The sequence below is a fragment of the Onychomys torridus genome, chromosome 5, assembly GCF_903995425.1.
Source record: "Onychomys torridus chromosome 5, mOncTor1.1, whole genome shotgun sequence".
In the NCBI taxonomy this organism is placed as follows: Eukaryota; Metazoa; Chordata; class Mammalia; order Rodentia; family Cricetidae; genus Onychomys; species Onychomys torridus.
This window is the reverse complement of record NC_050447.1, coordinates 132162342-132182569: the sequence shown is the minus strand read 5'-3', so window position 1 is coordinate 132182569 and position 20228 is coordinate 132162342. Positions and strand designations below refer to the sequence as shown.

Here is a 20228-nt window from a genome sequence, read left to right as displayed (position 1 = left end):
TTTGCAAATTACACTAGCACTGGTCGACTTCTTCGAATGCTGTCAGGTAACAAGAAGACACACTCCCTTGAGTCTGTTGCTTAGCAAAGATGGTAGTGTCAGGATTGCGTTCTCTGTTTTGTTCATCACTTTTTTACACCAGGCTGTCACCATGGTGCGAGGCCCTGCTGAGCACAGGTGGTTCGGATCTGCACTGCGATAGCAGATGTGGCCATCTTAAAGAGGTGTGGTTTAGACACCTTGTCATTCTTTGTCATTTTCTACTCTTCCGTGTATGCGGGACACCTAGAACAAACTAAGCCCTCAATGTCTGGATCATGACTAAATGATTTTTTTTTTTTTTTTTTTTTTGTAGCTAATGCAGGGTTAGTGTTCTGATAGGAGACAATGGAAGATACCACCATCTAATCCTCTTACATGTATGGCTGGGAGACAAAATGGATCTGAAAGAAAAACTCACTCATTCATGGAGCTTGGTCATGCACAGGAGATAAAGAAGTGAGTATGTTAAAATATTAGTGAGCAGGACTTTGCCTTCTGAAGAACACAGAATTGGACTTCCCTTCTTCTCTCTTCCTCCTTTCCAGTCTCTTCCTGTCCCCATCCCTCCTACACCTCTCAACCAGCCTTGTAAATTCTCTAAGAATTGACCTCAAGTCTTTTCTCTGAAGAAAAGATTTTATTTTTTCATTTAATTAGTGGAACTGAAATTATCTTGGAATTGTGAAGCTGAATGGATGGATCACACAAATCCTGTCTGCCTTTTGTCAGTAAGGCCTATGGGATGGAGGTGTATGCATTGGGGAATGAGGAACCTTGAACACAGTGTCAGGGTTGGCAGAGATCACCTGTGTTAATTTCTTTAGTGTTGCTGGCACAACATGCATGATAGAAGCTCCTGGATGCAGGGAAGGGTTGATTTGGATTTACTAATATTTCAAAGGGCTTCAGTGCATCTGGGGGAGGAAGGTGTAGAGTGGGCATTTGTGGTAATGGCCGCCCATATGCACACACCAGTCTGTAAAGGCTGTAGCTGGAATTGGAGGCTTCTATGGAGTGAACTATTTTGCCACCAAAATAGCATCATAAGGTGGGAACTGAGCACCCAAAATGCCCATGTCTGTAGAGAACATTTTAGAGCCACCTGTAACAGTGGCACATTCTCATTTGGTTCTTGTGCATTTCCGAAGGAGAACTTGAGGACTTGGCCTTCCAGTACCAAATGGGCAACAAGGAAAGACTGTCTTGGTCAAATGTGCCCTGGGATGAATGTGGCCTCTGTGGTTAGTAGTGTGTTTTGCTATGAGCTTGGAGAATAGTAACGTATTTCTGGTGAAATGCTGAATCAAATGGTACCTTGCTTATATTTCCCCATCTCCCATAACCTTTGCACTTACAACCCCCAGTGACTTTTAGTTCAAAGCAGTCAACACTGGTCCATTCTCTTTGCCAGGACTTGGAGAAACAGTTGGGCATGGCCCTTGAAGTACTCAGGCACTCATGTCACAAGCCAAATTGGATTCTGACACTGTTCCGAGCAGCCAGGCACACATTGCCAACACTGTTAAGGCTCTGATGGAGTTGGGCAAGCCTGGAAGAAGCACAAGAGTGTGCAGCCATGGCTCACTGCAGAGAGAGCTGGACCCATAGCATCTCTCAAACCGAAAGTAAGTTTATAGAAATGAGAATGTGGTAGCCAATTTTAATTTTCAGAATAAAACTCACAGAACTGTGTAGTTACAAAGCTCGAAAAAGCTCAGTTACATATGATGTCCCAAACTAAAGAAAATAAAAGTGCATTGTAATAATGTAAATTTGTTTTTAAAAGTTCACATTGTTAATAGTCATACATTATAAAATGAAATCATGAAAAGGTATTAAAGTTTTGTTGTATTGGCATTATATATTGCACATCTAGGTCTGATGGTTTTCATTGCATAGTGCACTTGATATGAGTGGCTGCATTAATGACTATGACACATACAGCAGTTGTAACTTGGGCTACCTGCTTACCGCAGTGACTACTGAGGCCTCTTCATAGTCTCTAGGTTTCCTGGGACACAGTGCATGGGACATGGAGCCCTTTCTACACCAGCCTGTGAAAGCCCACACTTGCCATTCAGTCATAAGGAGCCTTCATCCCTGAAAAGCAGCCCAAGGGTTTCTCACTCCCAGACAAACCCTCTTTCTATTGTGTGGAATCTGTGCAGGAATGGAGGGCAGCAGCTGTAGCAACCACAGCCCTCTGTGTGGCAAAAGACAGACATTGAGTTCACATGCAGGCTTTTCCTGTACCCTGTACTCACATTCTCTTCAGCCTTCCTGCCCATGCCTGGTTTTAATCTTATTGGTCACACTCCTCTGAGTATTTACTTGTTTGTTAAAGACGCCTTTGAAACTGCAGATGGCTTAAAAATCTCCGTAAACTTAACATGTACCCAAATGAATTTCTAGTCTCCTCCCCTCCACCCAAAACCAGGCCACAGAATGTACAGCAAAGCCCGTTTAGATGGTCAAAACTATTTCACACTTTTGTAGTCTTCCTGTTTGTCCCTTCCATTCCCAGTCCACCTTCCAGGTCCTGCAGCTTTGCCTCCTCACACAGCTCCTAAGTCTTTTTGCTCTGCCATGTCTCTGCTGCTGTTCTGTCTGTCCCCATCACCACCTCCCTCCTTAGGTCTGCAAGAACTCCTTTGCTATCACCCTTAGCCTCAGAGTTCCTGAAGATCGCTGGAGCTTTCTCTGAGCTCTTTGGGGGAGTCCAGTGATAGGAAGATGCTCAGCACACTGGCAAGGCACTGAGACTCAGAGCCTCTCCCTCCTGCTGGGCTTGGGGCATGTGCTTCACCCCAGCATATTTGTCTTCTCCCTCCTATAGTGTTTCCTCTGTCTGGAAACTTTTCTTCGCATCTTTTGACTTGCCCCAACCTGCAAGCCTCCTCTTGGAGATGTTCCCTGCAGCACCCCCACCAGGTTAAACTCCCCCTTATGGTTCTTAACAGCATGTTTGTTCCACACCACTTGCTGTCCTTTCTGGTGAGCATCTATGGGTCATTTGTCAATGCCAGATTCTCTACAAGACGTCTTCCACCCACCTTTTCCTCACAAATACCCAGAATCTGAGGTGAAAGGTGAATAGTATTTGTTGAATAAGTTTCAACAATTCTCTCTGTTCTATCCAGAATGTTCGGCAGGCCAGGAAAGATGGAACAAAGTGAAGACCTCTTTAAATGGAAAGACCCATCTCATGACAAGATGCATACCTATAGTCATAGCTAGATGAAAGCCCAGTCTTTACCCCGGACACTGTGAGCTTAGTATTCTTGCCTGTAGCAGGAGCAAGGGAATGGATGGAGGGAAATGATGAGAAGGTAGGTAAAGATTAGCACAATTTCCAAAAAATATTTTCTCATAACTAAACTTGACCTTTGTTCTAGACTGAACTCTAACACAGGCTGTGTAAGGATGTCTGGGAGAAGCTACAGAAAGCAGTGATGACCAAGGAGGGGCCTCATCAAAATGAAGCTATGACAGATAACCACCTGGATCCTTGCAGGTGACCTTATGGGAGAGAAGTTAAGGCACAGCCTTGGGCAGGAAATATATTGATTCTACCTAGGTTCTTGGCAAGGGCCCTTGTAGCACCATTAAGAAGTGGAGAAATATGGGCTGAACTCAGCTAACCAAGCTCCAGCGTGTGCACACCTTGTTGAACACCAGTCTGCCTAGTGTCAATTGCCCCTTGTGATACTGATTTATGCGATAACTTCTCCTATGCTCACATATAATTACAGCAATGAGAGCTGACATGTTAAATGCCCATTGCAAGAAGCGAACAGCCTAAGGTGCACGGGAGTCTCACATCTCTTGGTGAAAACGCTATTGTTATTAAAATGTAAACATTGAAGAAGGTAGAACTTTAGAATTCCAGGGCTTCATTCAGTCTCATGTGAGTGATAGGAAATCAGGATGCAATTTGATTTCAGAAAGTCTGACTGCAGAGTCTACACTGCCTGGCTACTGTGCCACTCCACCTTCTTGCATCTGGTGTTGATGGATGCTCTTAGCTAGTAGAAGTTCACGGCACCTGCAGAATGAGCATTGCTGTACAATGTTCAAGCACAGGGCTACTGAGATAGACACTAATGTGTTCTGTGGATTTGATTCACAAGCCTGGACTCCACATATTCTTGAGTCATCTCTAAGTTCAGTGTTTCTTCCAGCTGTCAACACAGGCAACAAACCACAGCAGCGTCAGCAGAGTCTCCCAAGATGATATCCACCATAAACCAGGCTCTCTGATGTCACGTCATTGCTGCTGCAGACATTCCAAAGCATCTTTTATGGTCATCACTCTATGCCCACCCCCAGATCCCATTTATGTTTTAATAATACCATAGATCCCAATTTAAGAAGTATAAGTCTGCTACCATTTAATGATATTATTTTGTGATCTCATCTATTTTAGTATTTTACATGTCACATTGCAGGAGGAGTTTCTAGTCCTTTCCTAAGTGCTAAAGACTCGAGCCCCGTCCCTTGTTACCTAAATCTAGTGTATTCTACATGTGGGTGGCTTATCTTGTGATGGCTTCCAACTCAGACAAATTGCGATGTGTCAGGGTGGCTGACAAAGGTTAAGTAAGTGTTGGTAGTTCTAGGCCAACCCCAAAGAGAAGGAGGCAGCATATTACATAGAATGTTAAAATGTGCTTTCAGTTTGGGCTGGTGAGATGGTTCAGCAGTTAAGAGCACTGGTTGCTTTTGTAAAGACCGGGGTTCAGTTCCTAGCACCCACATGGTGGTTTACAACTGTTGTAACTCCAGTTCCAGGGGATCTGATGCTTTCTTCTGGCCTCCATGGGCACTACATGTGAATGGTGTACATGCATGCACGCAGGCAAACACTAATATACTTAAATAAAAAGAAATGATTGTTAAAAATACGTTTTTTAAAATGTGTTTGCAATGGTGGTGGCTGGGGCTACCAAGAAGGGCATAGTGGAGGACATGGAGCATGGATCAGCAAGCAGGCAGGGATCTGGACAAGCCCTCAACACTGCTGAAGACCTCTCACATATCACTGTCACTGGAGAAAGCAAGCTGATATTATATAATAGTGGGTGCAAAACCACTGTGGCAAGTTATATCATAGACACAGAAGACGCAAAGGGAAGCTGAATGTGGTGAGCCATGAACATCCTGGAATCTTCCAAAAAGACCCAAGTCAGTGCTCATACTCCTGAGAACCGAGCCTCCACTCATGTTGGTTTATCTGAGGGAGCCACATAGTAAACATGAAGGCTGGATCCCAGGGTTATGCAGCTGGATGATGTTCCCTCCTGCTCACCAATGGCAAGGAGAGGACTGAGAACAGGGTACACATTCACTCGTTGCATTTCCTGGGGTGGCCTCATGACAGCAGGAGACAGCAGGCAGAACAGACATTTCCACTTTAGGAAGATGGGAAATAACCATCAGAGAAGTTGATCCAATGCATCAAAGTCACATGACACTTTGCACATACAACAAAGGAGCTGACACTGCCCATCTGATGGTTTGGGTACTAGATTTAGAAAAGACCCAAAGACCCAGGGAGGTGGGGGGTAACTTCAACAATACAAACAGGGGGTTCAGATGTTGGACACTTAAGGAGGTGACTTCACAATCTCTGAATACTATTTTCTTTATCTGTATCATCAGAACATGTAATGGGGGGGGGGGGGCTACACATCTGTAATTCCAGCCCTCAGATTCTGAGGCAAGAGGGGATGAAGAGACTGTCTCAAAAATCAAAAGCACCAAAACAAAAACAGGTAGTTGAGATGGCTCCATGTCAGGCTGAGATATTAAAGTAGAGTGAAAACCTTTCCTTCCAATGTCCAGAACTGACTCCCTGAGGGACTAAAAGCAGTCTTCTCAGGGCACAGTTTTTAACCACGGTGAAGTCTGCTGAGGTTTCTAGGGAGAACCTGCTACTTGCTGGAAAAGAGCTATGAACATCACAGAGCTGTTTAGGCATCAGCTGAAGGAACACTCATGGGCACCAGGCTTTGCTGGCCCGGGTTTCTCCTTGCCCTCACACATCCCTCCAAATCCATTCAAAACAGCAAGATTCCAGGGCTGTGCGCAAAGGCAACGCACGAGGCCCCCATCCTCCGCAGCACCCGCGGCTTCATCCCGTCATCAGCAACATGTGAATGAACCAAATTATCTCCAGGGCTCAGGGCGTGGGCCACATAGCCAGGCTCCACCGTCAAAGGATCCAGCGTCATGTTCTCCACCCCCTTATGAGAAGGCTGGAGCTGCCTAGGGCGCTGAGGGAGGCAGCCAGCCTGGAAGTGCCATGTAGGGAAGAAACTGTTCCGTTTTGGTGTTCGGCTTCTAAAATAACTGCTAATAAAAAGCCTTCGTACTGTGACACTTCAATACAGACACCCACAAGGATACCTTGACAAGCTGTCTCACTCTTCACAAGCCTTTTCTTGCGCAAGGCCCCACCAGGCACCCACACACACACAACCCTGCAGAGACAGAGGCGGCCAGCAGGGGTCTGCCTAGACCGCTGGGCAGGGAGCTCAGGCCCTGCCGCTCTGCCTGGTACTGTTAGAAGGGTCTGCATCCTTTTCAACCTACAGTTCAGTGTGTCTCATGACACTCAGGATGTCATGGACAATACCTGCCTAGAGAATGAGCCAAGCTCGCCTTCCAGACGAGGACGGGGGTGGGGTAGGGGCGGAGATCCCCAAATAGTATTCATTCACAAACTGATAACAAATAAATTTGGGGCTCACAGGAAAACAGCACTGCTGGAAGAATCTGGGCTCTGACTGTGGGAGAGGGAGGAAGAGGTTGGATGACACTAACTACAATCCAAAGGCCTTTCTCACTGGAAGTCCTAAAACTGCATTTTGACTGTATGTAATGCCACCACCATCAGGAAAATAAAATAAAACATCTGAGAGACTTTTTAACAGCATGTGGCCTTCCCCCCACCCATTGTGGTACTAGCTGTTGAGTCTACACCTTTGTGCACACTAGGCTACCACTCCATGATGGTAACAGTCCTAGAGCTTTTACAACGCTTACTTTGAGGCAGGTTCTCATTGGGTTGAGCAGCTAGACTTGAACTCCCTCTGTAGCTCAGGCAGGCCTAGAACTGCTAGACTTGAACTCCCTCTGTAGCTCAGGCAGGCCTAGAACTGCTAGACTTGAACTCCCTCTGTAGCTCAGGCAGGCCTAGAACTTTTTCCCCCTTTGTGTGTATATATGTATGTGTGTGTTTATGTGTAAATGTTTATCTGTGTCCATGTGCTCATCCAAGTGGAGGCCAGAAGACAGTTTTGAGTGTTATGCCTCAAGCACAGCCCACCTTTTTGTTGCTGCTGTTGTTTGAATGGAGGTCTTGCTGGCCTAGACCTCACTGATTGGCTGGTCAAAGGTGGCCAGCTTCCCAGTATGAGATTACAAAAGTGTGCTACCATGCCCAGCTTTTCCCCCTTTCTTGTCTTTAAACACAGAATATGAGGCTCCGACTCTGTTTCTCACATCTACCTGGCAAGCACTTCTCTGACTGTACTGTCCCCAATCTCTGAAAGTATTTTACTGGAGCCCAAAGTACACGTTACTTTGTCTGGAAAGCAAAATTCCTAACTCTATAAAAGCTTCTACTAAGCCATGGTCACCAAAGGATCACTAGCATGTGAGCTACAGACACACAGCATCACCTGTATCCAGTGTTAGGATAGGCTGTTGTGAGATCTCTGGCGATCTCACAGAAGGTAGTTAGAACAAGGGCAGGTTTGAAATGACCACTCGAAGACAGATGTTTACAAGCATTAGGAGAACCAGGGGATCAGCTCATAGCATGGTGGGACTCCACAGCTTCTAGCCTGTGAAAACAGTGCAGGGACAGCGTCCTGGCTCTGAAAGAAGAATATCGAACACCCTTTTCTGAAAGCTCCTTTTAGTGTGATCAGCAAGAAGCTGGTACGTGCATGCACTGTGCAAGAACCTTGGAGCTTAACATCAGAACGTGTGTTGCACACAAGAAGCCTTTCTAATTAGGTCTGGACCACAGTACCAGACATGGAAATAGTTTTTAAGTTACTAACACCCTACCTGATGCATTTCTCCCTTTACAACTTAGGCCAAATCCAACTTATTTCCCCATAGAATTTTACAGATCTCCTCCCCCCTCTCTCCCGAATTCAATTTACTCTCTACAGCATGTACCTCATGTTTGGTATTGGACTGAATCATTCATGCATCTTCTCCCAAGGAGAGTTTCTTTAGGGAACAGAACACGTCTTAAAGAAGCACAGTTAAGAAGTGCATAAGAAACACTATCTCAAGGTAATGTAGCCATTCATCCGCCCAAAGGTTCCTAGGACTAAGCACAGAGCAGAAACTAGGAGACTGTGAGAAGCAGGATGCTCAGGGTATTATCTGCCCACACAGCTTCCAATGCCTTCTTGAACTAATGCACATTTGAATCTGAGAAATTTCTCAGAGTAACAAAGATGAGCTAATTCCCTACTGCTCACTACTCACTGGAGATGGAAAAAAATCTCCCCTATTTAAGTAATAATCTTGTGTAGGCAGAAAAACTTTAATTGTAGAAGTATTATGTAAATGTAAGTTATTTAATTAAAAATGAGGGGGGAAAGCCTTTACAGGAAGTAGCTGTTTTAAAAAAGATGAGAGGTCTTGTTTCTTTTTACTGTGGATTCTAAGTAGCTCACTGATGGGCCCTGAGATGACACATCCATCATAGAGCGGTGGCACCCGCCTTCTGTTTCGAGGAAAGATGAAGTAATAGTGATGAGCCGTTCTCAACCAACCTAAATATAAACCGTTTCCACGCTACTCAATAAATATAATGGCAGCCAGTGCTCCTCAAGAGATAAGCGGACTTGGGGAGTCAACTGATTGCTCAAGTCCAGTTCATTGAAAGTTCCACATGGTGGTTAATCTTGCTGTCAACTTGGTTGAACAGAGGGCTGCCAAGGAGATTGGTAGAGAAGGATTCTGGGTGTGTCAGTGAGGGTTTAGCTGAGAGATTAGCTAAGGCCAGAAGGTCAGCTCTGAAAATGTGGACAGTACCTTTCTGCAGACTGTAGTCATGGATGAAATAAAATGGAGGGAAGGAAAAGCCAGCCAGTACACAGCTTGGTCTCTACCCCCCTGTCGTGTGTGTGTGTGTGTGTGTGTGTGTGTGTGTGTGTGTGTGTGTGTGTGTGTTTCTTTATGTCTGTCCCACACACAGACACACAGACTTTTCTTTCTATTTCTTCCATCATGATGTGAGCTGCTGTGGCATGCCCTCCCCACCAAGATGGACTGGACCCTCTGAAGTAGTGAGCTGCATGTGAGGACACAATCTATAGCTAGGAGAAGAATCACAAAACCAGAGGACATGGCACTAGATGTTCACACAGAGCAAGAAGTGCTGGCTTCCATGGAGCAGTGTGGAGATTTCACACTTCCCAGAATCTGGGGTAGGCCCTAAAGTTGCCTATGTTCTTGTCTTGCCCAGGAAATTTCAAAAATCAATACACAAAATAAAAAATTATCCCTGTAAAATTCCTGAACAAAGGTCAGAAACATTTATGGAAACACAGACCAATGAACATTCAATAAGGAAAAGTCACAATGTCTGGCTTCCCATCTAAATGACCAACCATCCTGGGAAGACACACACCATGATGAAGAGAAAATGGAATCAACTGAGATTTATGCTGAACTGATGCAGAGTTTCAGGAAAACATCTGAAATACCCACCAACTCTGTTTCATGTCTTAAAATACCAGAGACACGGGTGAGCTAAGAAAATACTCCTGCTGAACTTTTAGAAGAGCAGGAAGGATGAAGGGACACATGGGGACAAAGGAGATCCAGACATACAGGAGACGTCACCAAAACAAAAGACTCAGCAGCAGAAGCCTTCCAAGGTGGTATGGTCAGAGAAAGGAGAATGCATGACATGGGGTGCTCAATGTGTGCTGGGGAGGAGCGGAAGAGAAGTCTGAGGAAAGATCTAAACAGAGGAAAACTCTAAGTCCAAGAAATCAGTGATGAAGGAACCAGGAGGCACACCTTGTCCAACTGTCTGAGACCAGGAGACTCTTAAGATGGCAGAGGACACCAAAGAAGTGAAGAACCAAAGACTTCCAGGACTTCTGTCTTAACCCATGACTACAGACCAGTTTAGTGCATTGCTCTCCAAAACACTTCCCAGGCAAGAACTCCTGCAGAAGGAAATGAGAAGAAAACATGACAGTTTTCTTACACTAAAGTCAGTCATTTTTGCCCCATTCCATTTCAGATCCCAATTTTTTTTTTTTGCAAGTGAACTCAGCCCTTCATTTTAACCTGCCTTTGGCAAACAGGGTATAAAATAAAAAATTTAAAACAGGGTGTTTGGAGAAAGATTATTTCTGGTAGTCACAGGTTTCTGCTTCTTACAAGGCCTCCTCCTTCCTCCTCTGACCTCATCTTTGATATTTTCAGTCACAGTGGTCAACTAGAGGCAGGAAGGCAGAGCTAAGGAACTTAGTGCCAGTCTGTAGCTCTGAGGCTAGAAGGTCTCCAAGCCAATCAGAACTGCCTACCCGTTAGCTCCTATTTTGTGAGCAGAGCGACGCCCTACCTGCTTAGCCACCATTAGGAACACACTGATGCTTTTGGTCCAATAAATCATTAGCTAGCATGATACAAGGTTGGAAACCAGAGATGTGGACATTTGCCTTAAAGTTACAACACACGTGCAGAGCTCTTTACAGCCTTGCTCGCTCGCTTGAGTGATGTCACATAGTTTGCCACAGGGAGAGCCCAGGCCTGATTGCTGCAAATATGGAGTGCAGGGGTACCTGGTGTGATGACTTCCCAGGACTCACTAGAGTGCTCTGACCAGTCAGTCTAAGAGACTGGGGGAGGCCTGCTATGCCTACATCTCTCCTCTACCAAGGAGAATGCTTAATATTTGAATACAGTACATCTATGCATAAAATGGATAGGCTAATGGCTATGAATAAAAGCCCCAGAAGACAACAGTAGAATGTTACTCTACTCCTGCTAACATTTTTCATTTGCTGGAATGTGGGTGGGACAGGTTGCTCTGGCTTCTGCAACTTCCTAAGGTTCTTCTTAAAGGTCACAAGACATGATAAGAAATGAAAGGCTGTCAGGTGTTCTTGCTTAAGGAAAATGACCTGTGATCCTGGGTCTCTCCCTCTGCAGCTCACACTGTGTCAGCTCAGAGACAGAATTTAAGAGATGTTACATCAGGTAGAACAAGTAGCTACAGAGATGGGGATGCTGGTCTTTGCTGGGAGAATGTCCTCATAGCTCCAAGCACTTATCAGAATACATTTCCTGGTGTTGAAACTCTCTTGGTCTTTTTCAGTCCAAAAGATGGGTATAAAGATATAGGTATGACCAACCAGCTCTTACAGAATTTGGTTACAGCCCAAATACCATTGGATGCATGGCAAAGAAGTCTCTGTTCTCTGGCCACACCCACAATGTCTACCTTGCCATCTCTCTTTATATCTATTATATGTCTTCCCTATCCTTTTCCTGCACAGGGCCTACTAGACAATAGAACAATTTGGGATTGTTAAATCCCAGGTTGAATGCTTTTTCATGAATTCCACTTGGATTTTCCAAACTAAGCTTCTGCTCTGGGGTCTCCAGTGGATATCTCCACCACAGAACTTCTCTCATTACATTGGAACATCTAAGTAGAGCCCATGGGTCTTTTATCTAGACTCTTTTATCTAGTATACTATATGATATTTGTTTCTTAAATATGTGTTGAATAAATAATGATTATTGAATACACAAACAAATGGATAAATGAATGAGAGGACTCTTGCCTTTGCCCTACTAAAACTTGAAAGTATAAGTAAAAAGTTCTTAGGAAAGCTTGGATACAAACTAAACCAACTTAGAAACTTGAAATAATTTATGCAAATCTCTTTTAATACAGAATTAGCCTGAACTCAATGTTCTGATTTCTCTCTGGCAGACGGTTCCTCTGAACTATGCTCTAAGTGTTGAGAGGAGAACTGAGTAAAGATGATTTCAAAGAATAGACAATATCTCATTTTTCTAAATCCACTTTGAGCAAAAGAGCCCATCTAGAAAGATCTATAATTGTTCATGTGAAAGTCAAGAGTCATTGTGTAAGTATTTTTATAGTGACAAAGAAAATAGGGAAATGACACACACAAATGGGAACTGCAAGCACAGAGGACATCTTGCTTTCAGGGAGGGATTGAGTTTTCCCTTGAAATGAACATAGCATTCATTTTCAAGTGTTCTACACATACATCTCCAGAGGAAGCCATCCCATGACAGTGCTCATGCCCTTTGCCCCTAGTCTCACCTGAGGTTGGCAGCCCTGGCATCTGAGCCACTCAAATCCAAGCCAGCCAAACGCAAATCTGAGTATCTTCTAAATCATTGAGAGAGCTTTAGTGACACACTTTAGTGACATGCCCTCCTGATGGTTGTCTTGATTAGCAGTTACTCACCAACCACTTTGTTGATGTGCCATGCACAGAGCCAGTTTGTGCATACTCAGAGTTGGAGGGCATGCTCTTAGCCCCTCTCATATTAGAAGAATGAAGTCAATGGGAGCTCATTTTAATGGTGCCAGCTGCTCTGTGCTGGCATACCTGTTTGTACAAACCAACGAGGAATCACAGATTTGTGAGCAACTGCCCTGTTTGTGGAAAGCAAGAGGGGAGGAAAAATGGGAATTACCTCTTATGCTGCCTCTCAGAGAGGGAATAGTGATGGTACACCACGTCATAAGAAACTAAAAACATCTTTAGAATAAATTTATCTGCCTATCTTTCTATCTTGAAATGTTTGTGTTAGGTAAAAATATTCCTTGAAATAAATACATTCTTTTTGAAGACCAAAGTAAGACAGTTAATTTTTGTTGAAATTTTAAAAACATTTAAAGACTTTCATCTATTTTTATTTTATATGTTTGAGTATTTTTCTTGCATTTGTGTATTTGCACTGCATGCATGCCTGGTGCCCACAGAAGCCTGAAGAAGGCAGTGAATCTTCTGAACCTGGAGTTAGGAAAGAGAGTTCTCATGTGGATGCTGGGAACCACACCGGGTCCACTGCAAGAGCAGCAACTATGGGTACTGGTGGTAGAGCTGGGTGGAAAGAGAAAGTGATATAGCTGGGCAGAGAGAGGAAGTAAGATGGCAGGCCACAGAAAGGTATATAGGTGTGAGTATAGAGGAAGTAGCTCTCTCTTGGGCTAAGAATTTCATAGTGGTGAGAACGTGGCTGGCTTCTTTCTGCTTCTCTGATCTTTCAAATTTCACCCCCAATATCTGGCTCTGGGTTTTTAATAAGACTGTTTTACGATTTGTGTTACAGACTGGGCCATCTCTCCAACCCCTCTTGATTAGTTTTTTTATCTGCTTGTCTATTTCCTCAATTATCTAGGCTCCTCCTCCATGCTGTGTCAGGTCTAGGTCACCAGCCTTTTCACTCCATTGTAGGCAGAGTAATGGGGAAAGATGCCAAGCTATAAGTTGGTTCACTGTTGGCTGTAAGTTGGCTGGCTACTTGTCACATCAGCTGGATTTTTTTAGCACAGCACATTTTCTTTCTATTAGGCAATAACTTGGTATTGAGCATACAGTGGTGATTTCTTGGTTCATTGCTGATAGCATTTTGCCATTTCTAAGCATGACGTTACTTAGCTAACTTGTATTCATTTACCCCTTTAAACATCTTCCACAAATCATCTTACCCATTCTTCCCCTTTTTCTTCACTCTTCAGTATAAGATGAATTAAAGGATGGGATTTCTTATCACAAAAAGCTAAAGCCCAAGAATTAAAAAAGCTAGAATCTCAGATGTTTGGGCCTCTCTAATCACCAACAGATTATGTTAATTTTAAACTCATGTTAGACCCAAACATAGAAAACTACCAAAGTGCAAATTAAAAAAAAATAAAGTATTCAATGGGTTCACAGTGGCAGAGTAATGACCAAGTAGAGTGATGTCCTAGCACAGGATGACACAAATCTGCTTCTGATCATCCATGAATGTCGGGTTTTGCCAGGGGAGAGGAGGAACAAAAAAGTACAAAATAGAAGGCTGGTGCAGAGAGCTGCTAATTAGAACAATCTAGAAAACAAAAATGCTGGAGTAATTTTGGGCCCACCATGCTGGGTTGGTTTCAATGCAAGCTCAGTGTTGTGATTTTTCTCATCTCTGGGAGGATGTAATTAACTCAGCTGCATGGGCTTGAGGCTCATCAGGCTTCCTGGTGCTGCCAGCTCCCTCGTGACCAGGAACAGCTGCCACCAGCTATTCCAAGAGCACAGAGCTGGGGCCACCCCACAAGGCTGTGCACAAGTCACCACGAGCAGAAGGGTCAGGCACCTAGTAGGGTTAGATCATTCTTAAAGATTAGGTATCTGTTACTTCCCACTTGCCATCATTCCATGTCAGATAATCTAGATATGGTGGTTTAAATAAGAACTGTCCCCCACAGGCTCATGCATTTGAACATCCCCAGTTGGTGACACTGTTTGGGGAAGCTATGGAACTTTTAGAATAGGAGGTATTGATGGAAGAAGAGTGTCACTGGAGGCAGATTGTGAGACTTTACAATCAGCCCACTTCCAGTTTGCTCTAATGGCTTCCTGTGTGTGTTTAGCTGAGATTTGACCTTTCAACTTCCATGACCCCTTTTGGAAAACACAGATATTTACATTATAATTCAAAACGGCAGCAGAATTGCAGTTGTGAAGTAGAAACAAAAATAATTGTATGGTTGGGGTTACCACACCATGAGGAGCTGTATTAAAGGTCACAGCTTTAGGGAGGTTGAGACTCACTGTTCTATAAATTGATTTTGGTCATTGAATTTTGTCACAGTAACAGAAAAGTAACTAATTCACTAGACTAACCTAACCTTCTCCTTGGTTATTGTGGCTGAAGGGTTTCTGATGTTGGTGATGACATCAAATGGCATCTATACCAATTTCTCCCTTTAGAATGTGGTATGAGCCAGGCGGTGTTAGCGCACGCCTTTAATCCCAGCACTCGGGAGGCAGAGGCAGACAGATCTCTGTGAGTTTGAGGCCAGCCTGGTCTACAGAGTGAGTTCCAGGACAGGCTCCAAAGTTACACAGAGAAACCCTGTCTCAAAACAAACAAACAAACAAATAAATAAATAAATAAATAAAAATAAAAAAAGAGTGTAATATGAGCTGTTGAAGAAGATATGAAGAAAATGACAAGAAAACACTTGTGGAAAGTGCTAGAAAAGAGAAACATCAACAAAAAATGCTCATGACCTAGAGATAGTGGCAGGGAACCCAAGGAGACACTGGATGGCAGTGGGATTAGGATTCATCTTGGAAACGGGGTTATTTTGTGTGCAGGCAAGGGTGATCAAGGATGCAGTGGAGTTCTCCTGAAAAACCAAGCAGCAATTCCTGCTCACCCATTTGATAAACACGACAGTGTGTTATATGCCTCACTATTTCAATAAGTAAAAATATTCCCCAAGCTGGTTCTTTGATGATGCTTTCATGGAACCAAAAGGTGAACCATCCTTTTGAAATGTTAGAAAGGGCTAACTAGAACACCTAACTCATTTCCCAAGTGCTGCCCTCTGTGTCTTCCATTGTTACCTATCTCTTCCCCGGCCTGTCCCTTCCCATCCATGACAAAGTCCAATGTAAAGCTGGTACTTTTTCCTCATTTTGAGTGAGTAAAACAAAAGCCCTAAAAAAAAAAAAAAAAGCACAAACTTTGCAACTACAATTCAGTAATGGCCACGAACAAGGGGGATAAAGTGAATGGGTTTTTATAGATTTACTATTATTTTTAAATATATGTGCATGTGTGTGTACCTGAGGAGTTCATACACACCATATGCCTGTAAGTGCCCTTGAAGGTGGGAGAAGGCTTGGATCCCAGGCATTGGGTCTTCTGGCCTGAGTGGAGGGTTTTCCTAACAAATGACAATAAAAAATGGTAGACCACAAATGCCGCATTTAAATAATTCACAAACATTCAAGATCAATTTATATATGTAATTGCAGCTTCTCTTTTAGCATTTTCTTTTTCAAGATTTCTTTTATTAAAAGCACATAAGGCTATTGGGTTTTAAGACTACTTATAATGTACATTAAACCACTATATAATTCTTAAATCATACCTCACACACCCTAAACCATGGACCCAGCAGTGGCCACTCTTGGATGTTCCCACCCTCAAGCCCTCAGAAACCAATCAGCTTCCTGTCTCCTTAGATTTTCTCATTCTAGACACTCCTTATAAATGGAGTCACATGACACTGGCCTTTTGTACCTAGCTTCCTTCTCTTAATATCATGGTCTTGTTTTTGTTTCATTAATTTTTTTTAGATTTATTTAGTTTAGTTTATGTGTATGAATGTTTTGTCTGCATATATGCATGTGTACCATGTGTGTGCCTGGTGCCTGAAAAAGTCAGAAGTCAGATCCCCTGAAACTGGAGTTATATTTAGTTGTGAAATATTAGGTGTGTGCTGGGAACCAAACTCAGGTCCTCAGCAAGGGTAGCAAGTACTCTTACCCACTGAGCATCTCTTTGGCAACTTAACATGATGTTTTAAAATTTTGTCTATATTGTGCCATAGGTTAGATTTCATTCCTTAGTATTAATGGGCAACATTCCATTGACTCTCCACGTCATGTCTACCTATCTAACAATTGATCAATACTTAAGTTGCTTGTACTCTTTAGAAATCATAAATAACTTTCCTGCCAGCTTTTTAAAACAGAACTTAAATTCCTTTGGGTATATTCATAGGAGTAGAATCGCTAGGTTATATTGTGGCTTTATGCTGAAAAAGTTAAGCAATTGCTAAGCTATATTCCCAAGCACCTGCATAGCTCTACACCAGCAATAAATGGGAATTCTAATTTCCCCACATCTTCACCAACACGATTTACTGTCTGTCTGTCTCTATTACAGCATCAGTATTGTGAAGTGACATCTACTTATCATTATCCTCTAGCTCTCTCATGACTGGGGTGCTCAGCATCTCTCCTTTGCTTCTGGGCCATTCCATATCATCTTTATAACAATGTCTGTACAAATCTTTTGCTTAGTTTTGAGTTGAGTGGATAATCTTTTTATTTTGAGATTTTTGATATTTGTTCTCCAAATTATTTTTCTAGAGATGCTGCTAAAAATGTTAGGTTTCACTTACTTCAGTCCTAGCCTTGGGATGAAATACACCCTTATTGATTTGCACAATAATTAAATCACAACATTTATTGAGTTCCTTCTTTGTTCCAAGTCCTTTACAACCTTTATTTTAAAAATAAAATAAATGTTGTTGCTTGGACCACATGTATCTTCTTTTCATACTCATGAAGATCAGCAAAACCTTTCCTCAGAGAAGCACCCACTTGTTTCTTCTGAAGCTGGGAGACACTCATCCCTATCTCACACCAAGAAAAACAAATTTAATAAAGCAGATATATCTATAAAATACCATTTGTACTTTAGACGCCTGGAAAAAGTCAACCACTTGCAGACTTGAGGCAGGTACTGCTTCCAAGTTCTGTGTGGCGATATATGTGTACCCTAATAAAATTTACCTAAAGATCAGAGAACAGAACTAGATTAAACATAGAGGCCAGACAGTGTTGGCACACACCTTTAATCCTAGCACTAATGAGGTTGAGATCTGTGAGTTCAAAGCCACCCTTGACTAAGCCTAGGAGAGAAAGAGCCAGGCAGTGGTGGTACATGTCTCTAATCCCAGCAATTGAGATCTCATGTCTTTGCTTGGGAAGCACACATCCCTTTAATCCCAGGAAGTAATATGGCAGGGCAGAGAAAGGTACGTAAGGTGTGAAGAGACAGGAACAAAGGCTTTTTGGCAGAAGCATCCCTTTCAATGAGAGGCTCTTTTGGCCGGAGCTCTTTCAGGCTGAGGAGTTGGTGGGGTCAGAGGTGGTGGCTGTGGCTTGCTCTGCTTCTTTGATCTTTCAGCTTTCACCCCAGTATCAGGCTGGGGTTTTTAATTAAAAGACCATTTAGCAATTCGTGTTACAGTTCTATTTCAGACCCTTGAGATTAAGAAGGCTCACATCTCCTGCAAACACTAAGAGAGTTCCCCATCTTGAGTTCTATTCACTCTCCACACACCATATATGAGCTTATCAAGGCAATGAAGGAAAAACCACCACAAAACCATCTGCTGAAGAACATGGAGCAAGACAGAGATTCATTTTCTTAAACCAAGTATAGCAAAGTTGACAGCAGGGAAGGATACAGGATACAAACCAAGAGGGTTCATCTTCAAGATGAACGACCATGAGCTACGCAAAGGCCAAGAGTGGCATTGCCTCCACCAGCCTACCCTGCTCTGGGAGGCGGAAAGTGACACAAGCAATAATCAAATGAAGATTTCAGGACCTTGCTAAGCCTCCCCTCTGCCATGCTCTCTGGGTTTCCAGAAATGTCCCCATTCTTCACATCCAGGTTCCAAGTCCTCCATTTGCAAATCTAACATACTCAGTGTGTGCCAACCACAAGCAGCCAATGGATTTGAAGCACTGTCTGTAAGTCTGTCCATTTGTGATGTGACTCTTCCAGAACAGGCTTGCAGAACCTTTCCCACCGCACCTATGGGTGTAAAAGCTCTGCTACATTCACTCCATTGGGCTCTGTGAGGGAACTGCCAAGGTCTCCTAGACTACTATTTATATAAACAAATTCATACATGTTCAACCCTTAAGGCGTCTAGCTATTATTTCCCAGCATCAAACGGAAGTTTTAGTTAATCCTTGATCCTTGTGCTCTCAACCAACACCCTGGAAATGCTGATGCATTTCCTCTTGGCAATGTGACACCACACTCTGGAAAGCCATGGTAAAGAAAGGTTCACCCTAATACTTGTGTGTTGGACATATACATGACCTAGAACATGACCATGTTCCATGTAGCACTTTAAAGAGGTGGCTTGGGGAAAATGGAACCAATAGGGTGGGATTTAGTCCAGTCTTGCTGGTGTCCAAATTGGAAGAGGAGATTTAAAAGTGAGGTCTCCAATTAAAGCTCATGCATGTAAAAATAAATAAAAACAAAAATGGCGGAGGACATGGAAAGATGACAGCCACCTGCATTCTGATGAGAGCGCCATGGGAGGAAATCACACCCACTGACACCATGATCTTGGAGGTCTCTAGTACTATGTGGAGTCAATTTCCTTTGACCAGTGTATTTTCTTATGCCAGCCCAACCGTATGAATGCGTGGGGCTTCTCCCAGTTAAGAGTGTCGCCTTACTTGGACAGTTACTCACCCTATAGTAGTCAGTGCTGTACACATCCCGCGACATGCCGAAGTCCCCAATTTTCACCAGCAGGTTCTCCCCCACCAGGCAGTTCCGGGTGGCCAGGTCACGGTGCACAAAGTGTTGGGACGCCAGGTAGACCATGCCTGCTGCAATTTGCTGAGCGATGTGCAGCATCTGAGATTGCGTCAGCTCCGTGGGTGGGTTGCCCTCTGCCATCAGCACTGCATCCGGCCCGTGTGCCCTATGGGAGAACAAAAGGAGCTAGAGCCTCAGCTGGAAAACTGGAGGGGCCCTGGGTTTCCATTCAGTGGTTGGAGCTAGAGGACACTGCTGGACTAGATAAAGAAGAGGCCAAGAAGCTCCATTCCACCCACAGTTTTATCTCTACAGCCAAGAAAGTGCACAACTGCCTCATTTCTACTGAGTGGGACACCCGGGGCTGTGTAGGCTGAAATGGTGAGACCTCACACCAACACGTCAGCAGGCTTATGTTTCCAGGGAATTCAGAGCTCTGCTGCCATCAGACACCAGCCACAGTCTTAAACGCTGAGAAGCATGATCTGTCTGAAATGGAGTAAAAGCAGGAGCAGAAGCTGGCTCTCCTAGAGGCATGGTCCTAGCATCAGTGGGATTCCTGGGTCTCCTCCAAGTTGTGCTGCAGCAGGCCACCCTGCCCCAATGCTGACCACTCCAGATGTCCTTGCCAAAGATAGGCAGCTCATGGTCCCCTTCAGCCTACCTGATCTGTGACCAAGTGTGGCTTTCAAGTCTTGACTTTCAACCCTTGACTCCTTTGAGACCTGTGTCCTAGTCAGCAGGGTCATTTATCCCCATAAACCAACCACACAGATATCAGTGCCCCTTGTGTCCTGAGA

At 43.7% G+C, this 20228-nt stretch overlaps 1 protein-coding gene and 1 long non-coding RNA gene across 6 annotated transcripts in view; one reads left to right on the top strand and one right to left on the bottom strand.

Annotated features, from left to right (window-relative positions):
- Ntrk2 (neurotrophic receptor tyrosine kinase 2) overlaps window positions 1-20228 on the bottom strand; it is a 337894-nt gene that overhangs the window by 44487 nt on the left and 273179 nt on the right. For all 5 annotated transcript variants that reach the window (XM_036187682.1, XM_036187683.1, XM_036187681.1 and 2 more), the window contains one exon: window positions 19360-19594. In XM_036187682.1, the coding sequence (XP_036043575.1) occupies window positions 19360-19594 (235 nt within the window). The remainder of the gene's footprint in view (window positions 1-19359; window positions 19595-20228) is intronic.
- LOC118583918 lies at window positions 364-4729 on the top strand. The gene is made up of 4 exons (XR_004944983.1): window positions 364-498; window positions 1454-1667; window positions 3438-3556; window positions 4224-4729. It is a non-coding gene; the product is annotated as an uncharacterized LOC118583918 (long non-coding RNA).